Raw genomic sequence first — 25,378 nt, 5'->3', positions numbered from 1 at the left:
ATTTTTACCTTCTGGATATTATAGTACTGTACCTATTGGATGGATAACTGACAAGAGAAACTAGCCACAAATCAGCTACACCTGCAGCAACTCTGCTCATGTCCGGCCTGTTTCTTATGGCTCTGTTCTCCTCCAAGAGCTGTTAAAAAAAAAGCTTATTGTTCATTTTAAAATGTTTTTATTTTTTTAGGGGACAGCAGTTACTACACAGTTACACTGTTATAGTTACTCTAACACAGTTAATATTTTAGAGTAAGATTTACATCTGATATAAACTTCATCTCATCAATATAATTTATTACTGTTCTGCATCACAAACATTCAGTGCATCCAATTTCAGGTTTGTGCACACACACACACACACACACAGACACTCACACACACACACACACACCTTCAGGGCTCACAGATCACCAGGAGAAAGACGCGTCCCTTTTAGTTTAAAGTTCCTCCTGCAGGCTTGTGTGGAGGTGTGACCGTGTTATTTTTGTTCCGCTGTGAAAGAATCTGAAAATGAGATTCATTTCTTTGATTTACAGGTTTTTTGTTTGCCAACGCCACGTCCCCTCTTCATTCACTTGTCAGACGGCTGCTCTCGCTCTCACTCTCTGAGCTGAGGAGTAGGGGGCAACTAAATGGTGCATGTAGAGACACAACAGACAAATCATACCATCTGTAAGAATCTAAGGGTATTAGACGTCTTCTTTCTACAAACGGCTGGTGAGTTCATATAGGATGGGTAATAAGTGTTTGTCCCAATGTTGAAAAAACATCTCTTTGGTAGGACTCAGATCCCTCTGTTCCCACCCACAAGGCGCCATTGAAAAGAACAGCATCATTAATGAAGGCTACATCTCAGGCATTTCAGAGATATTGTTCCTGTCAGATAATGTTCACAAGAATGGGAACAATACAGCATCACAGTAACACTGATCTTTGACCACCAAACCCTTAGCAGCTCATCCTGGAATGAAACAAATTGAAAGTGGATGTCTGTGTCAGACATTTCTTACTGTAAAATTGTGTTCACAAGAATAAGAGAGAATTGAGGCAGTAGTGACCTTGATCTTTGACCTCTGACCCCAAAATGTAATCAGTTTATCCAAGTGTGTGCCAAGTTTAAAGAAATTCCTTCAAGCCATTACTGTAATATCATGTTCACAAATCCAAGGAGTTTATCCTTGAGTCTACGTGGGCGATTCAAATGTTAAAAACAATCCCAGTCGTTCCTGTGATACTGCTTTCACAAGAATAGAAAGGACATGGGGCCGCAGTGACTTTGACCCTTAACCTCTGCCCAAGGAAAGGTATATAAATGTGTACATAAAACTCTTTTAAATAGAAATCTGTGGGAACTTTACATGTTTGTAAAGCAGTTTTAATGCAGCAGCATTAATGTCAGCACACAGAGACACTCAGCTGCAGGCTATTTTCACTCATGTTCACAGAAGTCAGACACACTAACTTCATACCTGGTAGAATTTAATAACTAATAACAGAGGCAAATGTAGATTGTACTTGCATTGTGTTCTTGCGTTGGTAGTGATAGCTTCCATCATAAAAAACACATCTTGTGGACACAGAGTTCAACTGCTGCAGAAAAACGTAAAGCCCATGAAGTCTTACAACATAAAACCTATTACATACAAACACCCATGAGTTATTTGTTCCCCTGCTTTTCCACACACAACCCACTGCGACTTCGTCTTTTCCTTATTTGTCTCAGTCTGAGCTAACACGGCAAGCCCAGCATGTTTAACACAGGTTGTTCTGTAAAGATTCAGTAAATCTTTGCTCCACATTGTGTTATAATTGAAATCAAGCAACCAGCTGAGTCAAGCGGATGCTTCTTGCTGATATAACATCTGCCACCAGCTGGAATGTGGGAGTCCCACACTCTGGAGGTAGTCTTCAAAAGTGAAAAATGTCAAAAAAAACCAAACATCAGTTTAGAATAGAGTCAAAAGGAAACTGCAATCTCTAAAGGAGCTGTAATGATCCAGTGCAAGCTATTCGTGTAAACATTTTAGCAGTAAAGAGCACATTGCAGTATTGATGTGGTGTTTTATCACATTTCTAATCAACATTAGTTTAGGATTTATATAACTTTATGTCTTCTATTTCCATGTGCATTAAATCGGTCCTGTTGTCAAGTTTCAGATTATTATATCACCAATTTCCAGCTCACTGAGAAGCTGAACATTTGTATCTCAATTCTCCATCCTGACTTCCTGGCCTGGAGCCATGTAGCACACAATACAAATGTGGATATTCATTTGTTGAAGCTCTAAAACACAGCACAATAGCATTTGAGATTCACTGAGTTTAAAATATAAGATTGAAAATATAATCACATTAAAAATTTCCACAGTCACCGGACACCTGCATTTAATAAAATGCCATTGTTTTATAGGGCCAAGGATCATAGAGTCAGGACACTGAAACTTCATTAACCAATGCAAACACCAATGCGTCAGCACATCCTCACGTGTTTTTGGAGAGATCCATGCCCTTTTTTAATATCATTTGGTAAATGTGATGTCGGTGGAGATGAATGTTAATAGAAAATTAAAAATTTTGGCCTCATATGACAAAACGTCAGTCACGAAGAAAAAAATGATAATCTAATAACCTTTTTTAGTACTGCGTGGGTGTTGGATATGCAGCCACAGAGAGGGGTTAGACTCATTACGCTCCTCTTTCCCAGTGACACACTCCATTTGTGCAAATGCTTAGTGGATGTCTTTTGTCACAAATGGCTTCGTCTCCACCTTCACTTGTAATCACCTGTGCTGTGAGTGGAATATCTAGGCAGCGCAGAAGTTCATGAAGTTAATACTGTCTCTCTGCTAACAGCCAATTGAAATGGCCCTAACAATGAAGAGGGTGGGTTTAAGTGAATTTGCTTAACAAAGTTCTACAGTTACACACTAAACATTAAGTATTTTTTCACCACAGTTACCACAGCAGATCACGTGGTCGGCACCCATGCTGAATGCCCCTCTTCACCCAACACTCCACAATTTTTATCAGGCTCGCGACCGGTGCTCAGATGCGTGCTGGCCTGTGCAACCTCAACACCTGGGGTTTGGCAGTTTGTGGGTTCAGTGTCTTGCCTTGGGTCACTTCAGCATATGGCAGGGGGTCGTGACTCACCGATCCTACGGTCATTCTACCTCGGAGCCACTGCCACACCTACAAACAACTATGTTATAACTAAAGTGATTTATTCCCCAGGAATACCATCAGACATAAACATTAGCTAAATTGTTATTATAACACCCTGACCTGATTAAGGTGCAAGCAATCTTCCTATTCATATCCTCCTGCAGGAGACTTCAAATTAAATAAAGAGAACAGAGCTTCATGCCACCTAAACATAAAGCTGAATTGTTATACCTGAATGGGCACTAAGAGACAAAGCTCACATAGAATCATGAAACAACGTGGGGTTGTTTGATACATGGTTGCAGAACCTTTTTGATGCTGTCAGCACATGATAAATAGCAGAATCACTTTGTGCCAACTGAATATTTATGCACCTAATCTGTGTAAACTTTAAACCTGATTTTTGTGCTGGCCTTTAACAGTGTGTCCACTCAAATTAGCACTGACCAAGAAACTAAAATACAGAAAGCATCATCCAGTTTGTAAAGCATAATCGTGTGATAACATGTTGGCACTGAGCTGACTCCTGTCATGGTAAAATGAGTTAAAACTTCATTTGAATGGGATTAACATTACGGCAAGAGGTGGGTAAAAAATATTCACTGTGCTGTGCTGTAATTTGACTCATTATAACCATTGGGAAATTATCAGATATGGTCTGTAAGAGACATGAACTGTCCACTGGTAAAAGCCTGCCCAATAAGTGGAACAGAGAGGAGATGTGAGGAAGAAATTTTATAAAGTGAACCTGACTCTTAGGAGAGCTGCACACATTTAAATCTTAACTCAAACATAAAACTCATTCAGTGTGTGACTTAGGACTATAACTATTTCAGACGTCCATCACAACTTTATAACTGAATCGTCAAATTAAGTTATCTTCAAAATAAAGGTAATCCCGGGCCATGTATGTATTCTACAAATGAGATCTGGTAAAAGCTGATTCTTTTAAACCTTTTAATTCGACAAAATGTAAAAAAATATTGGGCAAAAAACAGGTTTCAGATGACCAGTAAACATTTTTGATGTTAGTGGGTTTCCATTAATCACATTGTATTTTTTCCAGCTGAAAAGCAAAGCTATTTCCCTCTGGGATTAAAAAAGTTCTTTGAATCTAACATTTGCAAAAACATTGATTTACTCTGTTCTCACATAAAAGCCCAATTACCCTTTTACATGCTTAAAAGCCCCCAACAGCACCAAGAGAAATAAAAGAATTGTTGCAGTGATAACTGCATAAAAGTTAATTGATTAGGAAATCGACAGAATGTTGATCGAAACGTATTTAGCAGTTTAATTAATTATTTCAGCCAGTCATTAAGGCAAAGTGTAAAGTAATGTTTGGTTCCAACTTTTTTAAATCCTGTGATGTCCTGTTATTCTTTTTACATTAAATTACATTTTTCATAAAATTGTACATCTTTGAATTTAGTTGTTGGTTAGACAAAACAAGCAATTTGAAGAATTGAGACCTTGGGTTCATGGATCCACATTCAAAATTATTATTTTAAAAATAATTAAATTGTAATAAAAATACACCTCAAATGCAGTCCCACACCTTATACAGTGTTTGGTACTTCCTTTGTGTGTCAGTGTCCAAAAGAAACACTGGTAAATAAATAAATAAATACATACATATATAAATGTAATAATTAGAACCAAATAAATTTAAAGTTTGTCTATTAAAGAGCGACTTCACAAATTTCCAACTTACTTTCTGTGGCTTTAGGTTAATATGTAAATGTACATTAATGCTTTTAAAATGCTTTTAATATTTCTCTGCTTCTTGCTGAAAAACTCCTCCAGATGATATCACTCAGAGGAGCCTTTCATCATTAGGAGTTCAGATAACATCCCCGGAGGAGCTCTGGAAAAGCAGGTTGACCATGATTACAAATGCCATAGTGTGAGGAAGGAGATGACATGATTTAACCTGAAGGTTCCTCCAAGTGATGTTATCTGGAGGCATTTTTCAGCTGGAACTAGAGAGATATTTTAATATAGGGAGGTTCAATTGCGTTTATTTACATTTACTACCCAAACATTTAGTATAGGAGTTTTAGTACCGTTTACATTTATTTATTTCTATATTTAATTTCCTACTTTTAAAATGTATTTATTTATACATATATCTGCTAACAGCACTGGTGAATAACACTGATTCAATGGGCTGTGAGCCAGTTGAACATCAGTAACTTTGCACTAGTCTGAAATCAACATCAACATATTTTGCTAAAACAAGTTGCATGTCAGCATTGTGCTCAAGGACTGTGGTATTTAGCCATTTTATAACTTGCCTACATCAACATATCACTCCACAGTTGCACTTGTAATAAAAATTGGTATTCTGATGAAAATGGATATGACGGATGAAGGAAATTCGCACATGCTGGTAAAGTGGCATCAGCTACTTTTTGATCTCATCACAAATGAGAACTGCAGCCAAAGAGCTGTAATCAGCTGTTCTGCATCTCAGTGGGAACTAGCTAATGTGGGGCTCTGTGGAATTTAATTTACATTTATGGTATGATTTATGCAAACTAGTCTTGACTGGCTGGACTTATTTTGGTGTGTATTTCATTGAGCTCTAGTTCAACCATTGTGTTCACAAACATGCATATTTCAGTATTTATTTTTGCATACAAACTAAAACATTCTTCTAATTCAGTCCTGTAATATAATGTAGGCCCTGTTTCTCTGTTTAAATGGCCACTTATATAGTGCTTTTATCCAAGGCGCTTTACAATGTTGCTTCTCATTCACCCATTCACACATCAGTGGCGGTTGCTGCCATGCAAAGTGCGCACCTGACCCACCGCAAGCAACTTGGGGTTCAGTGTCTTGCCCAAGGACACTTCCACATATAGCCAGGAGGGACCGGGAATCGAACCACTGTGATCCGTGGACATCTGCCTTACCAACTGAGCTACAGTCAATATAAGGTTTAAAAGGTGTCCACCACGGTTCAAATGCTCAACCAGAAAGGTTGAGAGATGCCACAGTGAATAATGCTCCTCACCCAAGATTCTTGTGTGCATTTTAATCAGGAGAAACATAAAAAGAGAAGCTTGAAAGTCAGTTTAGTGTGGACGTGGAGACCAATATGAGACAGAAGGAGATGGCAAAATTATGTCTGATGCACAGAATAGAGGCACAGATGAGGCGATGCCGAGGAGAGGCCGGGAGGGATCGGGCAGCTTGATGGAGCGCTAATCTGAATTGGCATAGGATGGGGTGGAGGAGCTTTGCACCAGGCAGCACTGAAATGACAGCAGGGAGACTAACAGATTTAAAGTCGGACAGCTACAAAGATAATTGGTTTGCTGAGGCTGTGGCAGAAACTGATTGGTTAATAGAGACTCACCTGCAGTCAGCTGATTAAATTGGACGTGGATGTGGATAGAAAGTGAAGAGTGAGAGGACATAGGGTCCTTTTGCTATCAGAGTCTAGAACTGTACTAGTATAAAATAAAACACTCAATTTAAGAGTGTTATAGTGTATTTGTAAAGCCAGAAAATTAGTTTGCTGTTCACGGTTTTCCTTATGTCCCTGTGGTTTCTATCTTCTAACAATTTTTAAAAGCTAACCATAAATTCACTATGTGTTAATTGCAATTGCACAAACATTCCTAAAGTTACGGATTCCTAATTACACTTTTATATCATCACTGCAGCCTAAGGGGACTGATGGAAACTAAATCCTAAAGACAGTGTTTTTACACACTATTAAAATGTCCCCTTGGTTGTACAGTACGTGAACATTCCAGTGAGACTGACCCTATGAGATAAGTTATTAGCTGCTCCTTTCAGCTCCAGCAGAAGTACCAGTTTGCTATTTCTGTAACTTTTAACTTTATGTCACATATCACAAGAGCCAAGCAAACTCAAAATGACCCTTACAACACTGCACTTATAGTAATACAGCCTTACTTTAATGTTTGAGGATTATTTCCAATGTTTCCAAAGCTTCTCACCCTATTCTACTTATGTGACCACATTGTTTACAGTCTACCCAGCAGATCATTTACAGTTCATTTTTGCTTTAGCTATAAACTCATTTTGGTCTCACATTGCATCAGTTACTTTAGTCATTGGTCCCCTGATGGCTAACACTGCAAACACTAAAAGAGGGAGACAAAGGGCTTGTTCGAGATGAGCCAGTTCTTTGCAGATTTGCTCACCAACTTGATCGGACTTGCTCTAACATCATGCGTCATGCAGGTACCGGTGACCTTGTGTAGTCTTTGAAACCATGCATCACAGTTGCTCAACACCAGAATGTAAAACATCAGGGCATAATGGGAAATGTCTTGTTCTCACCTGATGTAACGGCCAATTAGTTCATGGTTCAGTTCAATAACAGAAAAAACAAGCTTTCACATTTTGATTAATGTGAAATGTGTCAGAGAAATGTTTTTTTGTTTGTTGCATATAAAAAATGTGAGCCATACAGAGGTCAGACCATTAATACAGATCAAGTGTGCAGCATTTTAACAGTTTCTCTGTCAGGTACAGCTGGGTGCAAATGTTTGCATCCCCTTATTGCACATTGTGTGCATTATTATTATGCTTAGGTTTAGGAAAAGACAATAACGAGTGTTTCTGCTGTTACTGTTCAACCACTGGATTTCTGCTTACTTCTCGCTTGAGTTTGACTGATTGCTAATGTAAACACATTCAGACCAAAGTCCCTGAAATTCTGGCAAGAAATAAACGGGAAGATAAATAAGGAAGTCAATAAATGTCTCAATAAAGGTGGAACATATAAACATAGAAATAAATAATTGTGAAATTAATAAATGTATTTATGCATTTAATTCCTAAACTCTCTGTGTCCACAACAAAAACAACAACAACAACAACAACAACAGTAATACTATCATCTTTGTTATTACTATTAATGCAGTTAAATTACATATTCTATTGTATTGACTGTACTCTTATAGTTTGTGAAGAAAACTGCATCAGAAAGTAGCTACAGTCTCAAAAGTAACAAATGTTTGACTGTTGTAACACAATCACATAAATGAGGTAGCTGCACTTTATGGCAGTTCACTTTGCTATTTTTCTATACTTAATAATTTTTCACTTTCCACTCTTTCACTACAAGTTATTTAGCTATAGAGTGACATTATGATTCAGACTAAAAATACAGCAGCAAATAGAGCAACAGACGTGCGTTTCTTGATTCATTTGATCTTCCTATAACCAGTGGTTTATTGACTCAAGTACTATAGGCCTGAAGTACAGTTTGAGGTACTGATACGTAACTTGAGTGTTTCCATTTTATGTGACTTTTACTTCACTACATTTATCTGACAGCTTTAGTTATTTGCAGATACAGAGAAAACAGAACCTAATGAACTAATAAATGTCAATGTATTATTGGGGATGAAGCAGCAGTCAGTACATGAAGTCATTATAATCAATCAATTTTTGTTCAACACCATGTTTCTATATTAACACAGTCCTTAGTTTTTAATCATCATTAGAAATGTTTCTTTGTCATAATTTTCATGTTTTGTTTTGCAGTGTACAGCAGGACTGTGAGCTTTACTGGTGTAGCATTTGCTTATTCATTGCTATTAACTGAAGGGTCACTTTAATAGAAGAAATGAAATGAATGTTGATGATTTTCCAAATCAAACCAAAGTGGTTCTCTCCTTGAATCAGTGCATGTTTTAAGACCTGAACATTTTACATTTCTGCCAAACCTTATTCATAATGTGCCTGTAGAGACAAATCTGGATTAACTTTGTTCATTCATGTTATCAACGGCAACATGTTCATTAGGGTTTATTTCCCTTTTTTTATCAGTAATCCAGATAAATCGCCTTCTTACTGCAGTAGTGATTGAACTTATAAGTAGAGTTTGGAGCAGTAATTAAAATTCGTAGGCTACTTGTAGTGGAGGACTTTATTAAGAAAAGAAGACACCTTGCACTTGAACTTGAGATGACAATGACGGACAAACAGAACCACAGTGAGCCGCACAGCAGCTTGACTAGGCTGATCATCACAATATCTATATGTGTGTCCCTCTCTCTCTCTCAATGCTTTCTCTTTCTCAGTCTCTCTTGGATTTATGTAAAGTCCCTAACCTCCTGATTGGCCACTCTCTCATTGCCCTATGTCTACAGCACCACAGGAATCAGAGTAAAGGGAGCCGACTCTCATCAGCTTTTTCTATTATGTAACAAATAGAAAACTAGGCTGCTTCAAGTTGCCGAAACAATTCAAATTGAACTTGATTATGTAAAACACCAAACTCAAACGCACGTCTCCACAGGAAAAGCCACTCACAGTAATCAGCATGTCTGCAACACAGCACAACTATACATATCAGCCACGAGAGTCTAATTACCTCTGCCTCAAAAACTACTCAACAAATCTGAATTACATTTCCAGCAAGATTATGCTATGAGACAAGCTGGTGCCTAATAGCTTGTGGCGTTGATAGCGCCACCACATGGTCATAAATTAAGCTTGCTCTGCTTGTGCTGTAGTGCAACACACAACGTTCATCCAATGTTCACCATATTTGGTACATATTTAAGCACATTCACTCTTTAACTGTTTGCCAAATTAATGCGTTTGTCATAAATAACAATTATTCCTGAATGCCTTGTGAATTTGCTACAAACTTTAGCAGACAGCAGCACGCATTAAACATTATTATGTTACTTTAGCAGTGGGCTGCACTACCTTAGGCACTACCTTTATTGGGTATACCTCTGGGGTCTGACTGAGAGTGTGAAACCATTTGTGCTTATGCAACAGTTAAGGTATTTTAGAAAATCAGCATTATTATCTATGATTATCATCGCGTGTTTTTGAAACAGATCCAGATGCATATTAAAAAAAATCTAATATTTAAATAACAAATTTAGAGGGTTTTGCATCCTTGCCACAGACATTCATTCTGTGAGTGCTTTTAGTATAATGATATGCAGCACTTTGCTTTTACCTTTGAAGCTTCTATGTTCTAGTTTCTTGCTTCTTCTCCTTTGTTTCCACATTGTGTCTGGACATCAGAAGCGATGTACTTGTGACCATGTTGACGCAGGTTATTAAGTCGGTTGTTGTTAAGAATTATTAGACAAAGGATGATATGGCAATGCCTGAAAAATATAATGCATTGAGGAGTGTTTTCCTCACATATAGTTATAAATTTGCAGTCTTCAGACATGGTCTTGCACACCATTTAATCCTGAGAGGGCAGAAAAGACCAACAACATGGCTAGTGATCAATTATTTTTTTCTATGTATTATTTAGGATTCACACACACACACACACACACACACACACACACACACACACACACACACTTTCTTCTACTATTAATACAAAATGTCTCTGGGGATTTTGGACATTTATCTCTAAAGTATATGCCTTTACACTATGCAGACCAGAAAAATAATGAATGATTTATACATTGAATCACAAAACAAAATCATATAATCAAAAACTTGCTTTTGTTTGTACGGCAGCATTTAGCACATTCCATGACATCATACATTATTTCGAAGTCAACATATTGATTTGTGAAACACTTGTGTAACTAATATTAATAATGACAGTGTTCTATTAATACCTGCCAGTGGCAGCCCTGGGGTTTTGTGCATGCTGGCTCCCAGGTACAGCTCAATGGGGCATCTACATTAACATTATTGATTACACCTGTGTGTTTCCACCATGTGACTTGCTCAGTGAGCAATGTCTATTTTCCTTTTTTCAAGCAGGGTCATCAGAAGTGTTTTTATTTGGGTGGCCAGACTGGGCCAGACCCTCAAAATAGGGTGGCACAATTGGAAAATTCAAATTTATTAAGCTTTTAGAAATAATAAACTTTCTGTTAATAGGGTGACAGTGTGTTCTTAATGTGTTTGGTCAGTGTCAGAGGAAAATCCATCCTTTGCAGGGATAATCTGCCTGGTTGCCACTGCAACAAAATACTGATTTGACTTAAAACATGAAACCTTAAATGAAGATAAAATAAATTTTGATCCATTTATAATGATAGTGATTTATTTCAGAATCAGATTCTCCTTGTGCTGAAAGTTCTGAAGCAGATACTCACCAGCTTGTCACTCTGGCAGGGGTGGCACCTGGATTGGCCAATCAGATTGTCAGATTGTCTATCAGACGTGTACCACCAGACTCTTGTTTATCTTTTAGATAGAAAGCATTTAGACATTTTATGTACAAATACTTTGTGGACTGGGGACAAGCTGTAAAATGGGGTCCTCCGTGTACTGCTCTTCATTTGTTAACACCGCGCTGCAAACAATATGTGCACTAGCATACAAACAGAACTGAAGTGTCTGATGTTGTGAACAGCTCTGAGAAGTTAGGTGGTTAGGTCGAGTGAATAAATGGGCTTTTACCATCTCTGTCTGGCATCATTCTGAGTTTATGAAAAGAGGAAAGTGGGATTTTCCCACTGCAGAATAGGAAAAACAATCTCAACACCACTCAAATGCTGTTTGTCCAAATCTCTGCCAATGTGAATATCTAAAAAAAAACAAACAAACCTATTTGCTTTGGCTTGTTGCTACTTCTGCAGCCTGAATTTGCAACAGCCTCTGCATTGTGTAGGAGAAAAGTAGGTCAATTCAATAAAATACAAATACTTTTTTTGATATACCCTTATTTTATCAATCACCTGTCAATGGCTGCAAAATTGTTATGGCAGAAAACATGCCCAGGTCTAGCTGGTGGCTTAAGACCCCTTAATTATAGATAAACAGCCCCCGGCTCAGTAACACTAAATATGTCAAACTTTTCTTTTCACAGTTAGTAAATTATAATCTTTTCCTTTAGGCAGTGGTGGTGTAGAGAATATGCTTAGAGATGAGCTTGTGATCAGCAGGTAGCTGGGTCAGTCCCTGGTTGGACAAGTGCCTTTCCTTCATCTCAATCACCGCCACTGTGCTGCGTTAAACAGGACTCAGCACTGCGTGGCTTCCAAGTGTGAATGTGATTAGGGTGTTTAGGAGAATGATGACACTGAAGTGAAACATAAATAAAAGTAAAAACATTTGTATGATGAGCATTTCTCTAGCTTTTAATCTATCAAGTAAAACCCAGCTTCAGTCAAACAAATAATGATAGCCTTTGCTCCTAGATTAAAAACTTTGGAGATGGGTAAGTTGGGTAAGAGTTAAGCTCTCCCAGACTGCACTTAGTGAATGCAGCATGAGGAAACCCCTCTGCAGTTTGCCTGCACTGTACTGAATGTCAAAATGTCAGCCCATCTGCTGATAACAATACCTGTACAGCATGCACTTATCATTCTGACAGAGTCCTACAAGACAGGGCACAGCCGAAACAAAACCTGTTTGCCCGCAGACAGCAACAGCTGTGATATCAGCTAAATGAGCAATAAATGTCACACAATCAAACCTTGTGGCATATGGAAGCGCTGATGACAGCACAGGAACGAACTTAAAGTAACCACTTACTGCAGGCAAGACATGCATGAACACCGCACCCATTAAGCAAGCCCAACAGAAACTGTTGGCTCCTATTGTGTTTATGTTAAAGAGTCATGCAGAATCGCTGAAGTTTATAGAAGGTAAGTCCTGGATTAGCAGCTGCTCTATCATTTATATAGTAACTGGGTCAGGCTGGATACCTGTCAGTGAACTTACTGAGACTAAACAAGCCGACACTGGCAGCCAGTGGGCCCAAATGTAAACATTCATTCTGCTCAGGTGCATTTAAGTTCACCAACTAATGTTGATATTCACAGACTTTCCCCAAACCTGGGTAAACAAAAGGAGCAGATGTTGTATTATTCATGGTGATAAGGGTGGTGGTTCTGATTCAGCTTTCTTTCTGCAAAGCACCTGCACTCACACTGTTCTGATGGTCATAACATCTTCTCTTCCTGCGTGGTCTGAGCACCATGCACAGAAGAACCTGTATTGTCATTGAGCACATATACATATTGCACATACATGTTACAATGAAATTCTCTGCATTTAACCCTGCCCTATGGGGGGAGCCATGATAATTGCTGAAATGATCCCACAACTTTTGCATCCCATCCTGTTGCTCTACCCACTGAGCTACCAGGCTGCCACAAAGGAGCCTTCTTATTGTTCCTATGTTCACAAACACCTTGTACTGTTACAGGTTTAATCATTTGCTTAAATAATGTGTTAATGTGTGCAGGTCTTCCTGCATCCAATTGTCTTTGACTTGCAGGACTGTCAGTGAGCATTTGTACTGTATTCCTTCTTCAGTTAAAAAAAAAAACCTAAATCTAAAATGATCCTTTTTTTTTACTGTACTACATTTAGTCCCAATTAATACCAAACTTGCAAACAGCAACACAGAAAAAAACATCTTAGTGATGGATATGAACTGATCACGGATTAAAGAATTTGTGCAGGAGGTTGAACACATATGTACACGTTAGAGATTTTGCAAATAATTCTTTTCACTTAAGAACAAGTGCTTTCCTTTTCGTTGAATACAGGTGTGAATAAAAATGTTTTTTTAAGTGGACCCAAGTTTTATTAGGCAAGTCTTAGCAATTGAGACTCGATTGAGAAAAACTGCAATATGTCAGTGTCATTATTACATAACGTGAAACAATGCCATTCTGTGTCAACCAATGGAAAGGAAACAAAATAAATATAAAGTATGGTATTCATAAATAGAAAATATGAATTCAATATAGAGCATGTCTTTACAAAAGCGCACTTCTTTCATTAAAGCTGCCACTTGTTAAAGTCTCCTCACCTACTGCGGGACTTAAGAATATCTTTGCACAAATGTATGTTGCAATGTTATGTCACACAATCTTCGTCATAAAAAATGTGAAGGAATTTAATGTGAATTAATACTGGAATAAAGATGAAACCCTGAAAAATGCCAAAATTTAATTTTCATACAAAGCCTCCACTGTAGTGCCATATTTTTCTAAATATCAATATACATACCTTATGTGCAAAAAAAAAAAAAAAAACGGCACATATGGTACAAAGTCAGCAACATTTGCTACGATGCCTCTATTTTTGAATTGCTATCAAGTGGAGTTGCTTTTTTCCTCCACGGTGACGTCAGTCACACCGTGAACCTGTGTGAGCTGCTTGCAGTCCAATGATGCCAGTAATTTCCTCGGTCCAGGTAGGGTAGGGACGAAGAACTCGGTGACAGACACAGAGGCACGACTGCCAATATCTCTGAGAGTAGAACAGGAAATGACAGTGGCAGTCACAAAAAAGTATACGCAAGGTAGCATAAAATAATATCTGAGCACAATATATGTATATATAGAAGTGTATTTTTCTCCTCACCCATATTTAATCTTTTTAGCTTTTAGAAGGCCCAGTCCTTCCACGTTGAATACCACTGCTTTTAGGACCTGTGGTAGTGGGTTAACAAATGAAATTTCCACCGCCATTTTCTCACCTACAACAGGCTTTCCGATCGTCTGTGAAAGAAAAACCAAGACGGAAAAGTCAGATTTCCATTAATCGTATCAGCAACATTGTTGTTATGAGCTGCTTGGATTACCTTCATGATGAGGTCTGGGGTCCTGAGTCGGAAACTAAACTGAGTGGCTAGGACCTGTTGTGTTTCTTTAACTCTTCCTGAAATTGTCAGCATCAGGGCAGTCTGATCTATGAGTTGGTCCTTGTAGTCTTTGTACTCCAGGGACCACTCCAAAACGGACACTGTATGTAGAGAGACAATATAAACATTGACATAAATGATATCTTATCTTTTTCCTTTTGACTTCTGTCATTACTGTAGGTTTTATTTGAGACTGAATTTTAACGTTTTCCTCGCGAAAACCACTCACCCTCATTAGGCAGCACCTCCACCTCCACACTGTCCTTTCTGACTGTGGCCTTGAGGACACCGGTGTAGTACATGACTGCTACATGACCATTCAGTACAGCTGTGCGCTTCTGGGAGCTGCTGTTTCGCAGCGTAATGGTCAGCTCTGCATCCTTTCCCATTACAGGGTCTTGACCATTCATGGTCACTTCTACAGAGACGTCCTTTGACGTGGTGGAGGAATAAGCGCTTGCTTTGGAGCCGTAGCTACAGGCTGTTTCCACAGCAATGCGTTCCTCCTCTGTCCCTGAGAATGGCCAGAGGTATCAAGTTACAAGTTACAAGTTAGCTATGCCAGTATTGATTCTTATTGTCTGATCTCATACAATTTGCATTAATTTAGCATTTGGTTCGATAATACCTTCAGGGTATTTGTAAAGGTTTGTGATGTCATTTCGTTCATCAGAGCCCACAGCCTTGGTGCTAATGCAGTGACCCACAGTATTTTTCTCATTGTAGATTTGACTGAAGGTCTCATTCGCATTTCTCTGCCAGTAGATTTTATCACTGTTTACCTGAAGATGCACAAAGGGGAGCAGAACAGAGAGAAGGAGTTAGAAAATAAGCCACTCACTGAGGGAGAAAGTGTCCCGTGTCTTTTGATATGTGCCAAATACCTAATTATTAGTACACAGCACAGGCATTATCTGTTACCTTAAATAACCAACTCATTAGTTGCTCACTATTGTAAGTCGGGTATGTGAGAAAATAAACTAACTCCCCAATGCTAAACAAGTTGGGACAATGTGTAAAACCGAAATCAAAACAGCTGATGGTGCAATAGCCTTAAAGGTAAATATAATATTGTCGACAAACCTCAGCAAACACAAAGGGACAGTCGTGTTTTAGATAGACCTGACCATTTCGGACAGCAGCGAGAGGGGCAGGACCACAGCAGTAGGTGCCCTGGCTGGTCTCCTGCGGGGTGGCGTCAACAGCTTGCCAGCCTCCATTGCCTGGAGGCAAGTCCGGACGAGCCATCCAGCAGTCGTTCCACACATGGAAGTTCCTTCAAGGAAAAACTTGATGGTCAGGCTGGAAGCAGTGGTGTGTTACAATGAGTAAAAGCGTGTAAAGGGTAGCAGCATGAACCTAATGACAGAACAAACCAGACAGAGTCAGTATTCAGTCCCTCTATAGACTCCATGTTTTCATCCAGGTACACGTCTGTTGTCAAGGAGACGTCTGTGTCATGAGCTGAGTTAAAGTTGGTCACAGGACGACAGGGAATGCCAAAACATCGTAAAACTGAAGAGAGGTAGAGTGATGGAAGCACCTGTAATTAGTATTGGTGTGATTTGATGTGCTGGTCATAAGTACATACATTCAGAAAATACTAACCGGTGGTGACTATGCCAGCAAACACCCAGCACTGTCCGTACTTCACAGGGGTGCCGCCTTTTTTATGGTATTCCTTCAGGATTTCCACACTCCCGCTCCACACTGTTGGACTAGTTCCACCTGAATAGTTTCCCGACCAATTTCCCTCCAGAACCCCTTGGTCATCGGGGGAGTTGATCTGGGTAAATGAAGAAAGTTTTTTTTTATTTGAAACACGTCCCAGAAAAACATAAACCCTGTCCTCCAAGAATGAGTGAGCACTACCTTCCTATTTGTTAATGGCCAGCAGCAACTCCATTTACAACCATTGTCTTACATGCGGTCAGCAACTGATGAACAGTGACTGCTGACAGTCTTAAACTGTCTTTCTTCACTGAAAGCTAAACTGTGGCTACATTTGTGAAATAGTGTATATTTTAGTCTACAGCCTTCTAGATTCTCTGTCAGGTCTTAAAATGTTACAGTAACATCGCATCACAATAACCGTACATGTGTTTAACAGGTATAATTGTCGCTAATGCAGCAGTCTCACCATGGCTGAGACGATTCGAACCACATTGACTGGGTCTCCCCAGCCAGAGGGAGAAGTTCCACTCTTTTCCAAGACAAAGAGACAGGCAGCAAGAATCCCATCATCAAACTGAAACCAGTGCAGAGAAAGACACAATGAGGGGAGACAGAGCCTTTAAGTTTCTACTAATCCACTAATGAGGGGAGATCCAGTTACAAAGCCCACTCACCTGTCCAAAGTTCCAGGTCCTCACTCCAATTTGATTCTCTGTGCCATAGTAGATTCGTCCAACATCGTTCAGGACATACTCCTGCTTCTCATCTTCAGAATCCATGAACACTGTGTCATCTGGCAGAGAAATGCGTAAGAACAGTTTTAAAATTAGAAATAACATAAAATCCCTCTGAGCAATGGGTGAGCTGTCTACATCCTAAAGCATGGCCTCTGGCATACTGACAATATCACCAATTATTCCTTTATATTTTTTTTATTTTTTGGGCCAAACTTTTATAGGATAGTTTTAGTCAGTTGTGCAACTTCTATCTTATCGTGTTCCACCGGCTTTACTGTACAGCTCGATACTTCACAAAATAAATCCCTGCAGTAACTATTCTCTTTGGTAAACTTTGTTTCTCGAGAATTGGTTTCATAGACCATCTGTGAGGTTTAAGTTTGAATTGTGTTGTGTCGAGAAATGAATGTGAATGTGCTTGTAGCCTTGCCAAGATAAACAAAAACCATGTAAGACTGAAAAGGGACTTATGGGGTTATGATGAAGTTACTGTAATTATTATTTCAGAGCATTTTTATTTTGTGGGATGTAATTATTTCTATTTAACAACCAGTCATGAAAGAATGAAACCTATGTTCACTTGTAGCTTCAAACCACAAATAAATACATTTTGTCAAATGCTTGACAACTTCTTTATTGTATGGCCTCAAAAATGACCACCGAATTGCTCCTATAATATTTGGTGCTTTTTTGTTATTTTGACAGTAAACAGAAATGGCCAGATTGTATGTGCTTTGGATTGGAGCAACTCAGAGATGAAGCAGTCACACACAGTTTACCTTCACACCAGGGGTTGAACAGCATGTAGATGTCAGTCGCAGGGCACTGTGTGGAACTGGCAGGGCCATTTGCACAGTTCGTTTCCACTGTGAGCTGATATCGGCCAATGACGGCTGTGGGAGGAGAACTGACTGACAGATACATATGTTTGTCATCTTGTTTCGCAACAGCAGCCTCCCAGCGATTGCCTTGCAGCTGGTCGACTAAAGGGATCATTACATGGGTGCCCTTTGACACTGTTGGCAGCAGCCCTGAAAAAGATGACAGGACGCACACATTACACGCATATACTGTATGTGAGATGCATGTTTGGTCGGCGTTTATAGCGTGTCCAAACAGGAGCAGAGCTACGCACAGTTCACTGTATTCTTTCACCTTCTTGAATGAATGCCACACCTGCATTCCTGCTTTGTTACCTAAGATATGTTTGAATAAACAGAAACCAAATAGCTACAATTCAGAACAAAGTGGCCTGAGAAGGTGCACACTCACAAATGCACACACTCAAACACATGACATGTTGTGACAGCATTTGATCTCAGTGTAGCTGTACTATTTAAAAAAAAGTCATCAATAGGCAGTTTCAGCTTCAGCCGCTGTCCCGAACACTCCGGGACCGATCAGCCAAATAACTGCCACTGGTGGTCCTCATGAAGTCACAGAGGACAAGGGGCAGCACGGCCCCTCTGAGCAGTCTGCTGCTACACAGCCCAATACACAGCAAGTCTTTTACTTACAGTAAGTAAACATACTAAGCAGATTATATACATTTTACTTAAGAAAGATGTATTTTAAACAATACTAATTATGTTAATTATAGTAAAACATGTCCGTCACTTAATAAAAATAGAGGTCAAAGGTGAAGCTGGTTTTAACCACTTTATGTGCTGACAGGTGCTTAAACCACAATAATACATCAGCATTTATTTAAAATATTTATTAAAACCATATTTTTATATTAAAACCACCAGGTAGTATTAATGTTGTGGCTGTTCTAGGTAAGTTGTAATGTTGATTTTAAAAACGCTAACAGCTGAGCATACAGAGCTTTTTCATAAAGCCATTGTGGAGAACTGCAGCCCTCCCTGTATTTTACCCTCTATTCCTGGTAAGTGCGACCTTGTCTTTGTTGATTCACTATGCTGCAATTTCACCAGAGATGTTCATTTGGATAGATGGACTACTGATTGTGGGACAATTGAAACCTGAGCCTGCCTGCACAGAAATGAACATACCGAAAGGGTCTGAGTGATACAGATGGGCTTGCGGCTGATAAAATCTTCAGCATGGACAAAAAGGACTGCACTAGATGGAGCCTACAGTAATAACAACTGAACCACTGTGAAGCACTGCATTGTGCCATAGTCACGTCAAAAACTCCCCCTTTGACTCTTTTATAATTTGGTTAAATATCAAAGCTTTTAGCTGTAGGTAATCATGGTCCCCAGAGGATGAAGTGAGCTTGAGTAGAAGGCTTTTCTTTAATATTCTTGATCCTTATACAGTTGTCTCCTAACATGTCTTAATCTAACAGATTGATTGTAGTACTCTTCTCAAAACATCTGCGCTCCCACATGAATTAAATCCTTTTGTTTCTCGTAAAATCAGGACTTTTCATTCACTACAGAGAAACTGTGTTTTTAGTCATGCAACAGGGAAGAGTCAAAGGCAAAGCTGTCAGTGTGCAGTTCAGTCAGTCCCAGACTATCATCCAATGAAACGTTCACACTCTCCCGGCCATAAGGCAGGACGTCAGACTTTGAAAAGCACCACAAACCCATATCAGTGCATTCAACTGTCACAGACTTTCACTTGAATGAAAACAAAACACTGTTTGTTGTTTTAGGTAGAGCTGTGATTAGCTTCATGCTGCAGAATTTGCATTTCAGGATAGAGTGTGTAGACTGGGTACTGTCTGAACTGAGATATGAGCTGGAAAATGGCACTAGGACTGTTAGACTTTTGGATTCAAACATGCACCATTTGGAGAGGGGTGGCATGATATTCAAAAGCTTGAAAACTGGCATTATTTGCAGATGCTATTGTCCTCCTGTTTCGTGCTGGTATGACAGATGGCTTTTTTAAATTATTGAATTACTATTCATCATCCGTGTTGTTTTTAAACCACACTGGAGAGTATTCTAAATTGTTTGTCTGTCAGGAAAACAATACAGAATATTTAAAAAATACTGCTCTCATTCTGGTCATTGCATTTGCTAAAAAACAAACAATCATTAAATCATTCAATAAGCATAGAGTAAACGTTAAAGTGCTAACATGGAAACACACAAATTATGCTCTTCATGCTTGTCTTGGTGTCACACACAGCTGTAATTGTAGGATCTATATTGGCCTGTGTCATCCTGTCTGCCTCACAGCTCTCAACACAGAGTGAGAGGGAGCAGAGGCAGAAATGAACAGTGGGTAAATAGGTGACGGGCTGTAGACAGGTTGTAGTGGCGACGTCGATGGTAAATTGTCAGTAGACGGGATTTATAGTAAGAGCAGGTCTGGAGACGCAGCATCTGTAAAGCGGTCTCCCTGGAGCATAGCAACCAGAACTGTTACCATAGCGATAGTAACCGAATATCTCCCTCCCTCATTTTTTCCTCCCTCCCTCTCTCACTCTCTCTTCCTATCTATCTATAAATCTTTCTATCTCACACATGAATGCAAGAAAATCTATGTACTTCAAACACATCAACAACAGCGTATGGGTGCATGGGGTTTCTTGTTTTCTCTCATAGCCCTCAGCCCATCACCTTTTCTCCTCAGAGGAAATGGAAAGCATCAAGGTGTGTTTTGGTCACACAGAGCTGTGTTCATCCAGTTTCAAACTCGGCCTTGTGAGATTATAGGTCAGTCATAAGCAATTCATAAGCATGGCTGCAATAGAAAAGCCCCTCTGCAGTGTTTCTTTGACTAACCTGTTTTGAGCTCAAGATGAAGTTTGTCAGTGTTAGGGTTAAAAGCTCGAGACAGGGTTAGGCACATCTGGAAGCTCTGTCCTCTGCGAATGATGAAGTTATCACCATGATACAGATTTGTGTGATGCTCTATGCGGTTCTCCGCAGATTTGTTTTTCATCAGGTTTATTGATTGAACTTTGAGAAGGAGTTCTGTGAAAACAGAGATATGAGAGAGTAAAGTCTATCACATGGCTGACAATTTACATTGTTTTATAAATAACACAACTGTGAGCTCTGCAAGATGCCAATTACCATGGATCTCAGTGCCACCAGTCACAGGCTTGTTGCTGTTTTTCCCGTCGTCTTTTTCTGCTTCATCAATCCCTGTGACTAAAGTGTCTGAGATGTCATCATCTTTTGATTTGGGACGACAACATGAACAGACCTTATGCAGCCACCATCGACATCCATTTTCTTTCTGGGCATTTTTTTCTTCCGGTTGTTCTTTTTTTCCCTCTGTATCCTCCCCAAACCCAAGAGTGACAGTTGGAAACCGACCCACTCCAGATCTGTCTCGGACTGACCGTGTCTCCACAGGCATCCTGAGAAAAAGCCAACACAATAAGGAAATCAATATACTTTGGCATTAACATGGGATTATTATTGGTAATTTAACTTGTAGCTATTGCTCACAATTTACGTATTTTAACATGATTACTTTTAACTAAGTAATTTAATGTTTTACCCATTTTAGCTTGTTCACCATTACTCCATAGCTTTTGGCTAACTAGTGTTGTGGTGGATAAATGGGTAGAACACTAGGCTGGGATGCAAAGGTCCCCTGGTTCAAATCCTGGGTGTGGTCTTGATTGAGACCCTCAGTGTTAGATTCCTGGGTGCCACCTGTGGCTGCCCACTGACCCACTGACTGATTGATGACAACAAAGCTTCTATTCCAATGAGATGGATGAACAGTTTTTAAACCGTTTAGTGTATAATTGTTGAGACTGCTTCTCACTTCTACCTTAATAGAATAATCCATTCCTGTTACAATGATTTCACCCGTGGATATAAATCATATACCTACCATCTGATCATTCCAGTTCTTTAGTTCTCATCACAGGGAGCAGTAAGGCTGATTTTGATACCATGAGGACACACAGGGAGCCGATTCCCTGATGCTGAATTACAATCTGATTTATGTGTTACTGAAGCATCCAGGAGATTTTCTTAGGTGAGCACGTGCTCTGATTTACAACTCTACTGGAAACAAGCCCATTTCTTTGGGTAACAGCTCAAAGCACCTTGCTTTGTCACCATTTGGCTACAGCATTTTCTCAGGTGAACTGTCCAAGAATCGAAAGAGAAAAACTTGCAGAACTTATGCAGGGTGATATCTTTCATTTTCTCCTCTTTCTGTGGCTTCTCCTTTGCTCACCTCACATCTAATTTAACTTGCAATTTTCAAGTAGCAAATTTGACTTTCAAGAAATACTGCAAACCCACAGAAGATCCTGCCCTGCATAATTTACATTCCTCAGTCACAGTCACTGCTAAATGGTGACCAAACAGGCTCAGATAAAGCAATAGCAGGGCTGACAATAACTTCAGTCCTTATTCATATGCCAATGAATGTTGAGACAGACACTGTAGTAGGTGAGGGAACGCCTCTTCCCAGCCCAAGATTGTGCATCAGATTGACTGCTGACAGACAAAGCTAAAAATAATTAAACAAAACAATGCACAAAAAACCCAAAAATCATAACCCGATAAAGCACAAAACCTCTTCTCTGCATGTGGGCACGTAATGACATTTTTGTAAAGTTTCTTCACTAACAGAATAGTGAACAAAGTTAACAGTTTCAGTTACTACGCAGATAATCATGGACAAAAATATACAGAACAGTATATATTTTATTGTTTACTAAAGTTAGTAAACCAATTAAACAACAAAATGTTTCTTGTTTCAGAAAATAAGACAATGTCTACACCCATACGTGCATTGCTTTGAGTAATAACATCAGCATGTTAAAAAACACTTAATGTCAATGTAACAGTCTGACTTTAGATACACACTGCAGCCTGTTAAACAAACTACAGCTGAGGATATTTTCATATTCCCTTTTTTAATTTTCTCATTTCATCTTCGTGTCGCGTAAAAGGAAACCTAATTGTCTCTGGGTTTTATACAGTTAATTGGACAAAATGAGCAATTTGAATACATGGAGAATGTTTTGGGTGTTAACATTTTCTGACATTTTAAAGACCAACTTAATCACAATTCAATTCAGAATATGATTAGTTATTAACTAATCACTAAATAATCATAATAGTTGTAGCCCTACTTAGGACTAAAGCTATTAAATCTTTTTGGTTGTTTGAACATACTTACATTTTGAGTAGGGGATGTGTAAAATTATTTGTGTTCATCCAATTGATGTTGAGGCATCCAAACTACAAATGAATGGCGTTCATGGCATTTATCAAATAGTTACTGAGATATTTTAGTTTGGACCAAAATAGCTGACCCACTAAAAGACAGTGAGAACACCTACATGGCTTAAAAGTTATGTTGCTGTGTTTGTCTGTCACTAATTTATTTTCATGTGTAAATTACACAATTATAACCTCATTTATACCTGGGAATGTTATGAATGTTTTCTGCAGGGTGGGTTCACAAATTGTTGTAAAAGTGGAAAGAGAATCCACCATAACACCAGCCTCTTTGGCAAAAATACAGGGAGGGGTTGAAGACAGAAATGTGTGATATTGTGTTGCATATGGTTGAGTTTACAGTCCTCACGCAGGATATCTCAGCCCCAGAGAAGCAGCTCGCCCACACAGATCAACAAACCCCCTTTCTGCTGCATCCAATAATCTGTTAAATAAAACATAGCGTGTTTGCACTTCACTGTAAATGAACACAGTGAAATAAGGAGGTTCCTCACATGGCTGCACAGCAGTGTGACATTGCTATAAGAAGAAATATTCATCATTTTATCATCTGCTGTGTTATATCCTGACTACTCAGAGCATTCGTTTCTCTGGCCCCCATCTCAGGCACCCAACATGATGTATGTGCAGATCATTCATGTACAGTAGGTTTAGTCCATTTTGTCAGATGTCTGGGTTTAATCTCATGTAGTAAAACACATCCAGGAGTGTGTGATCTTCCTCAGCTGCATTCATCACCCGTTTAAACCACAACAAGAGAAACATGGGGGCTTTTACTGGTTTCCCATGTAGACATTTTACATTGTTCAAATTGTGTGATTTTAATGTTTTCTTTCTTTCACATCAATCTGATAATTAATTCGATGTGAATTTGCAGTGTCTTCCACTCAAATAACACGATTTTAAACAAACAATATACTTTATGACTGTCTCATTCAGGCAACAGCAACATAAAAAAAAAAGTCTAACAGAGTTATTCATGCAAGAAAATTTTAACTGTTGTCTTGTCTTGATGCTAAGGCAGCAATACAGCTGCTTTTGTTTGCAACAGTCTCCTTTATCTATAAATTATTTGGGCAGAAAATTCAACACAACAGAGCTCCGGCAAAGGAAAAGTCTGAATACGAATGAACATGTTCTATCTAGATACTCTTAACAAAATGAAGTCATAAATCAAAACCCTAATAATCAGGCTATAGTGCCACATCAAACAGCTGTTTCAAACTCACTCAGTTCAGCGGCAGATGAAATGAGACTGGAGGAGGAAACCGTCTGTTCTCTTTGTTTTTCACGAACAAGCTTTGAGTTCCTCCTTTAAATACTTTCACTCAGAGAGTGACACGCCTTCCTGCACAGACACTGGTTGGGTCAGATATTTCTCCCAAAATCTCAAGGCAAATCATTTAGGAAGGTAACTGATACAGAGATGCCACCTTTCACTGTACTTCACTGGCCCCATTCTGAAACTTATTTAGTCCATATTTAGCAACACTGTTCTAATGATTTCTAAAATCCCAAATCAATGTCAAATTGTTGTGACGTTTACAAGTTTTGTCTTTATAAAAACAAATCATTAACCTTTAAGTTGTATGTTTTTGATTTAAATTTTTTAAATGTATAGATTTAGTGAACCTGTACTGAAGACATTTTGACTTGTCACAGTGGGAAAAGCACAAGTGTAATTCATCATTTGCTACAGCTCTGTTTTATCCAAGTGTCCCGTGAACCCGCATGATCGACACCAGGACCCTGAAAGTGAAGCAGCTAAATGGAAGTTAGCCATCATTAATTCTATTATTCACACCTGTGCCTGCCCTGCTGTGACAATGTCCTCCATGAAAAAAGCCTGTAATTGAGCTAAGTGGTAGGATTTTGTGACAGGTGGCTCACCCACTCTGTGGGAAGGTGAACACCGCGTTCATACGAATGTCTCAACGCCTGTAAGGGAGTGTGTGCACCTACTTTTGTGTAAAATCTCACAGATGTGACGTAAGCTTGATGACTGAATTATCCAAGTTATGCAGTCTGGTTGAGTAGGTTGAGTTTCTCAACACCGTGATAAGCCA

General features: G+C 39.1%; 1 protein-coding gene across 4 annotated transcripts; it reads right to left on the bottom strand.

The window, feature by feature from the left end:
- Positions 1–13,670: 13,670 nt before the first annotated feature.
- LOC137131718 (protein-glutamine gamma-glutamyltransferase K-like) lies at positions 13,671–24,656 on the bottom strand. Of its 4 annotated transcripts, XM_067513404.1 has the most exons (15): positions 24,542–24,611; positions 23,662–23,736; positions 21,171–21,460; positions 20,877–21,068; positions 17,949–18,200; positions 17,107–17,225; positions 16,899–17,006; positions 16,367–16,544; positions 16,135–16,273; positions 15,842–16,034; positions 15,387–15,540; positions 14,988–15,272; positions 14,699–14,859; positions 14,479–14,615; positions 13,671–14,364 (listed from the first exon to the last, which is right to left on the bottom strand). In XM_067513404.1, exons 3-15 carry the CDS (start codon positions 21,457–21,459, stop codon positions 14,208–14,210), a joined length of 2,364 nt encoding a protein of 787 aa, XP_067369505.1. In that variant the 5' UTR covers position 21,460; positions 23,662–23,736; positions 24,542–24,611; the 3' UTR covers positions 13,671–14,207. The 4 variants fall into 4 exon arrangements, with proteins under 4 accessions (XP_067369505.1, XP_067369502.1, XP_067369504.1 ...); XM_067513401.1 differs by lacking the exon at positions 23,662–23,736 and having other exon boundaries at positions 24,542–24,656; XM_067513403.1 differs by lacking the exons at positions 23,662–23,736; positions 24,542–24,611 and adding an exon at positions 23,498–23,655.
- Positions 24,657–25,378: the final 722 nt, after the last annotated feature.

This window comes from Channa argus, chromosome 8, assembly GCF_033026475.1.
Source record: "Channa argus isolate prfri chromosome 8, Channa argus male v1.0, whole genome shotgun sequence".
NCBI lineage: Eukaryota > Metazoa > Chordata > Actinopteri > Anabantiformes > Channidae > Channa > Channa argus.
The sequence above is the reverse complement of the archived record's forward strand: the minus strand, read 5'-3'. Positions and strand labels throughout refer to the sequence as shown.

Coding starts and splice junctions, on each gene's coding strand:
- LOC137131718 (XM_067513400.1), bottom strand. Junction 15,541..15,841: donor GTCCCTTTGTGTTTGCTGAG/GTTTGTCGACAA, acceptor GTGCATCTTCAG/GTAAACAGTGATAAAATCTA. Junction 14,616..14,698: donor CCCCAGACCTCATCATGAAG/GTAATCCAAGCA, acceptor TTTCTTTCACAG/ACGATCGGAAAGCCTGTTGT.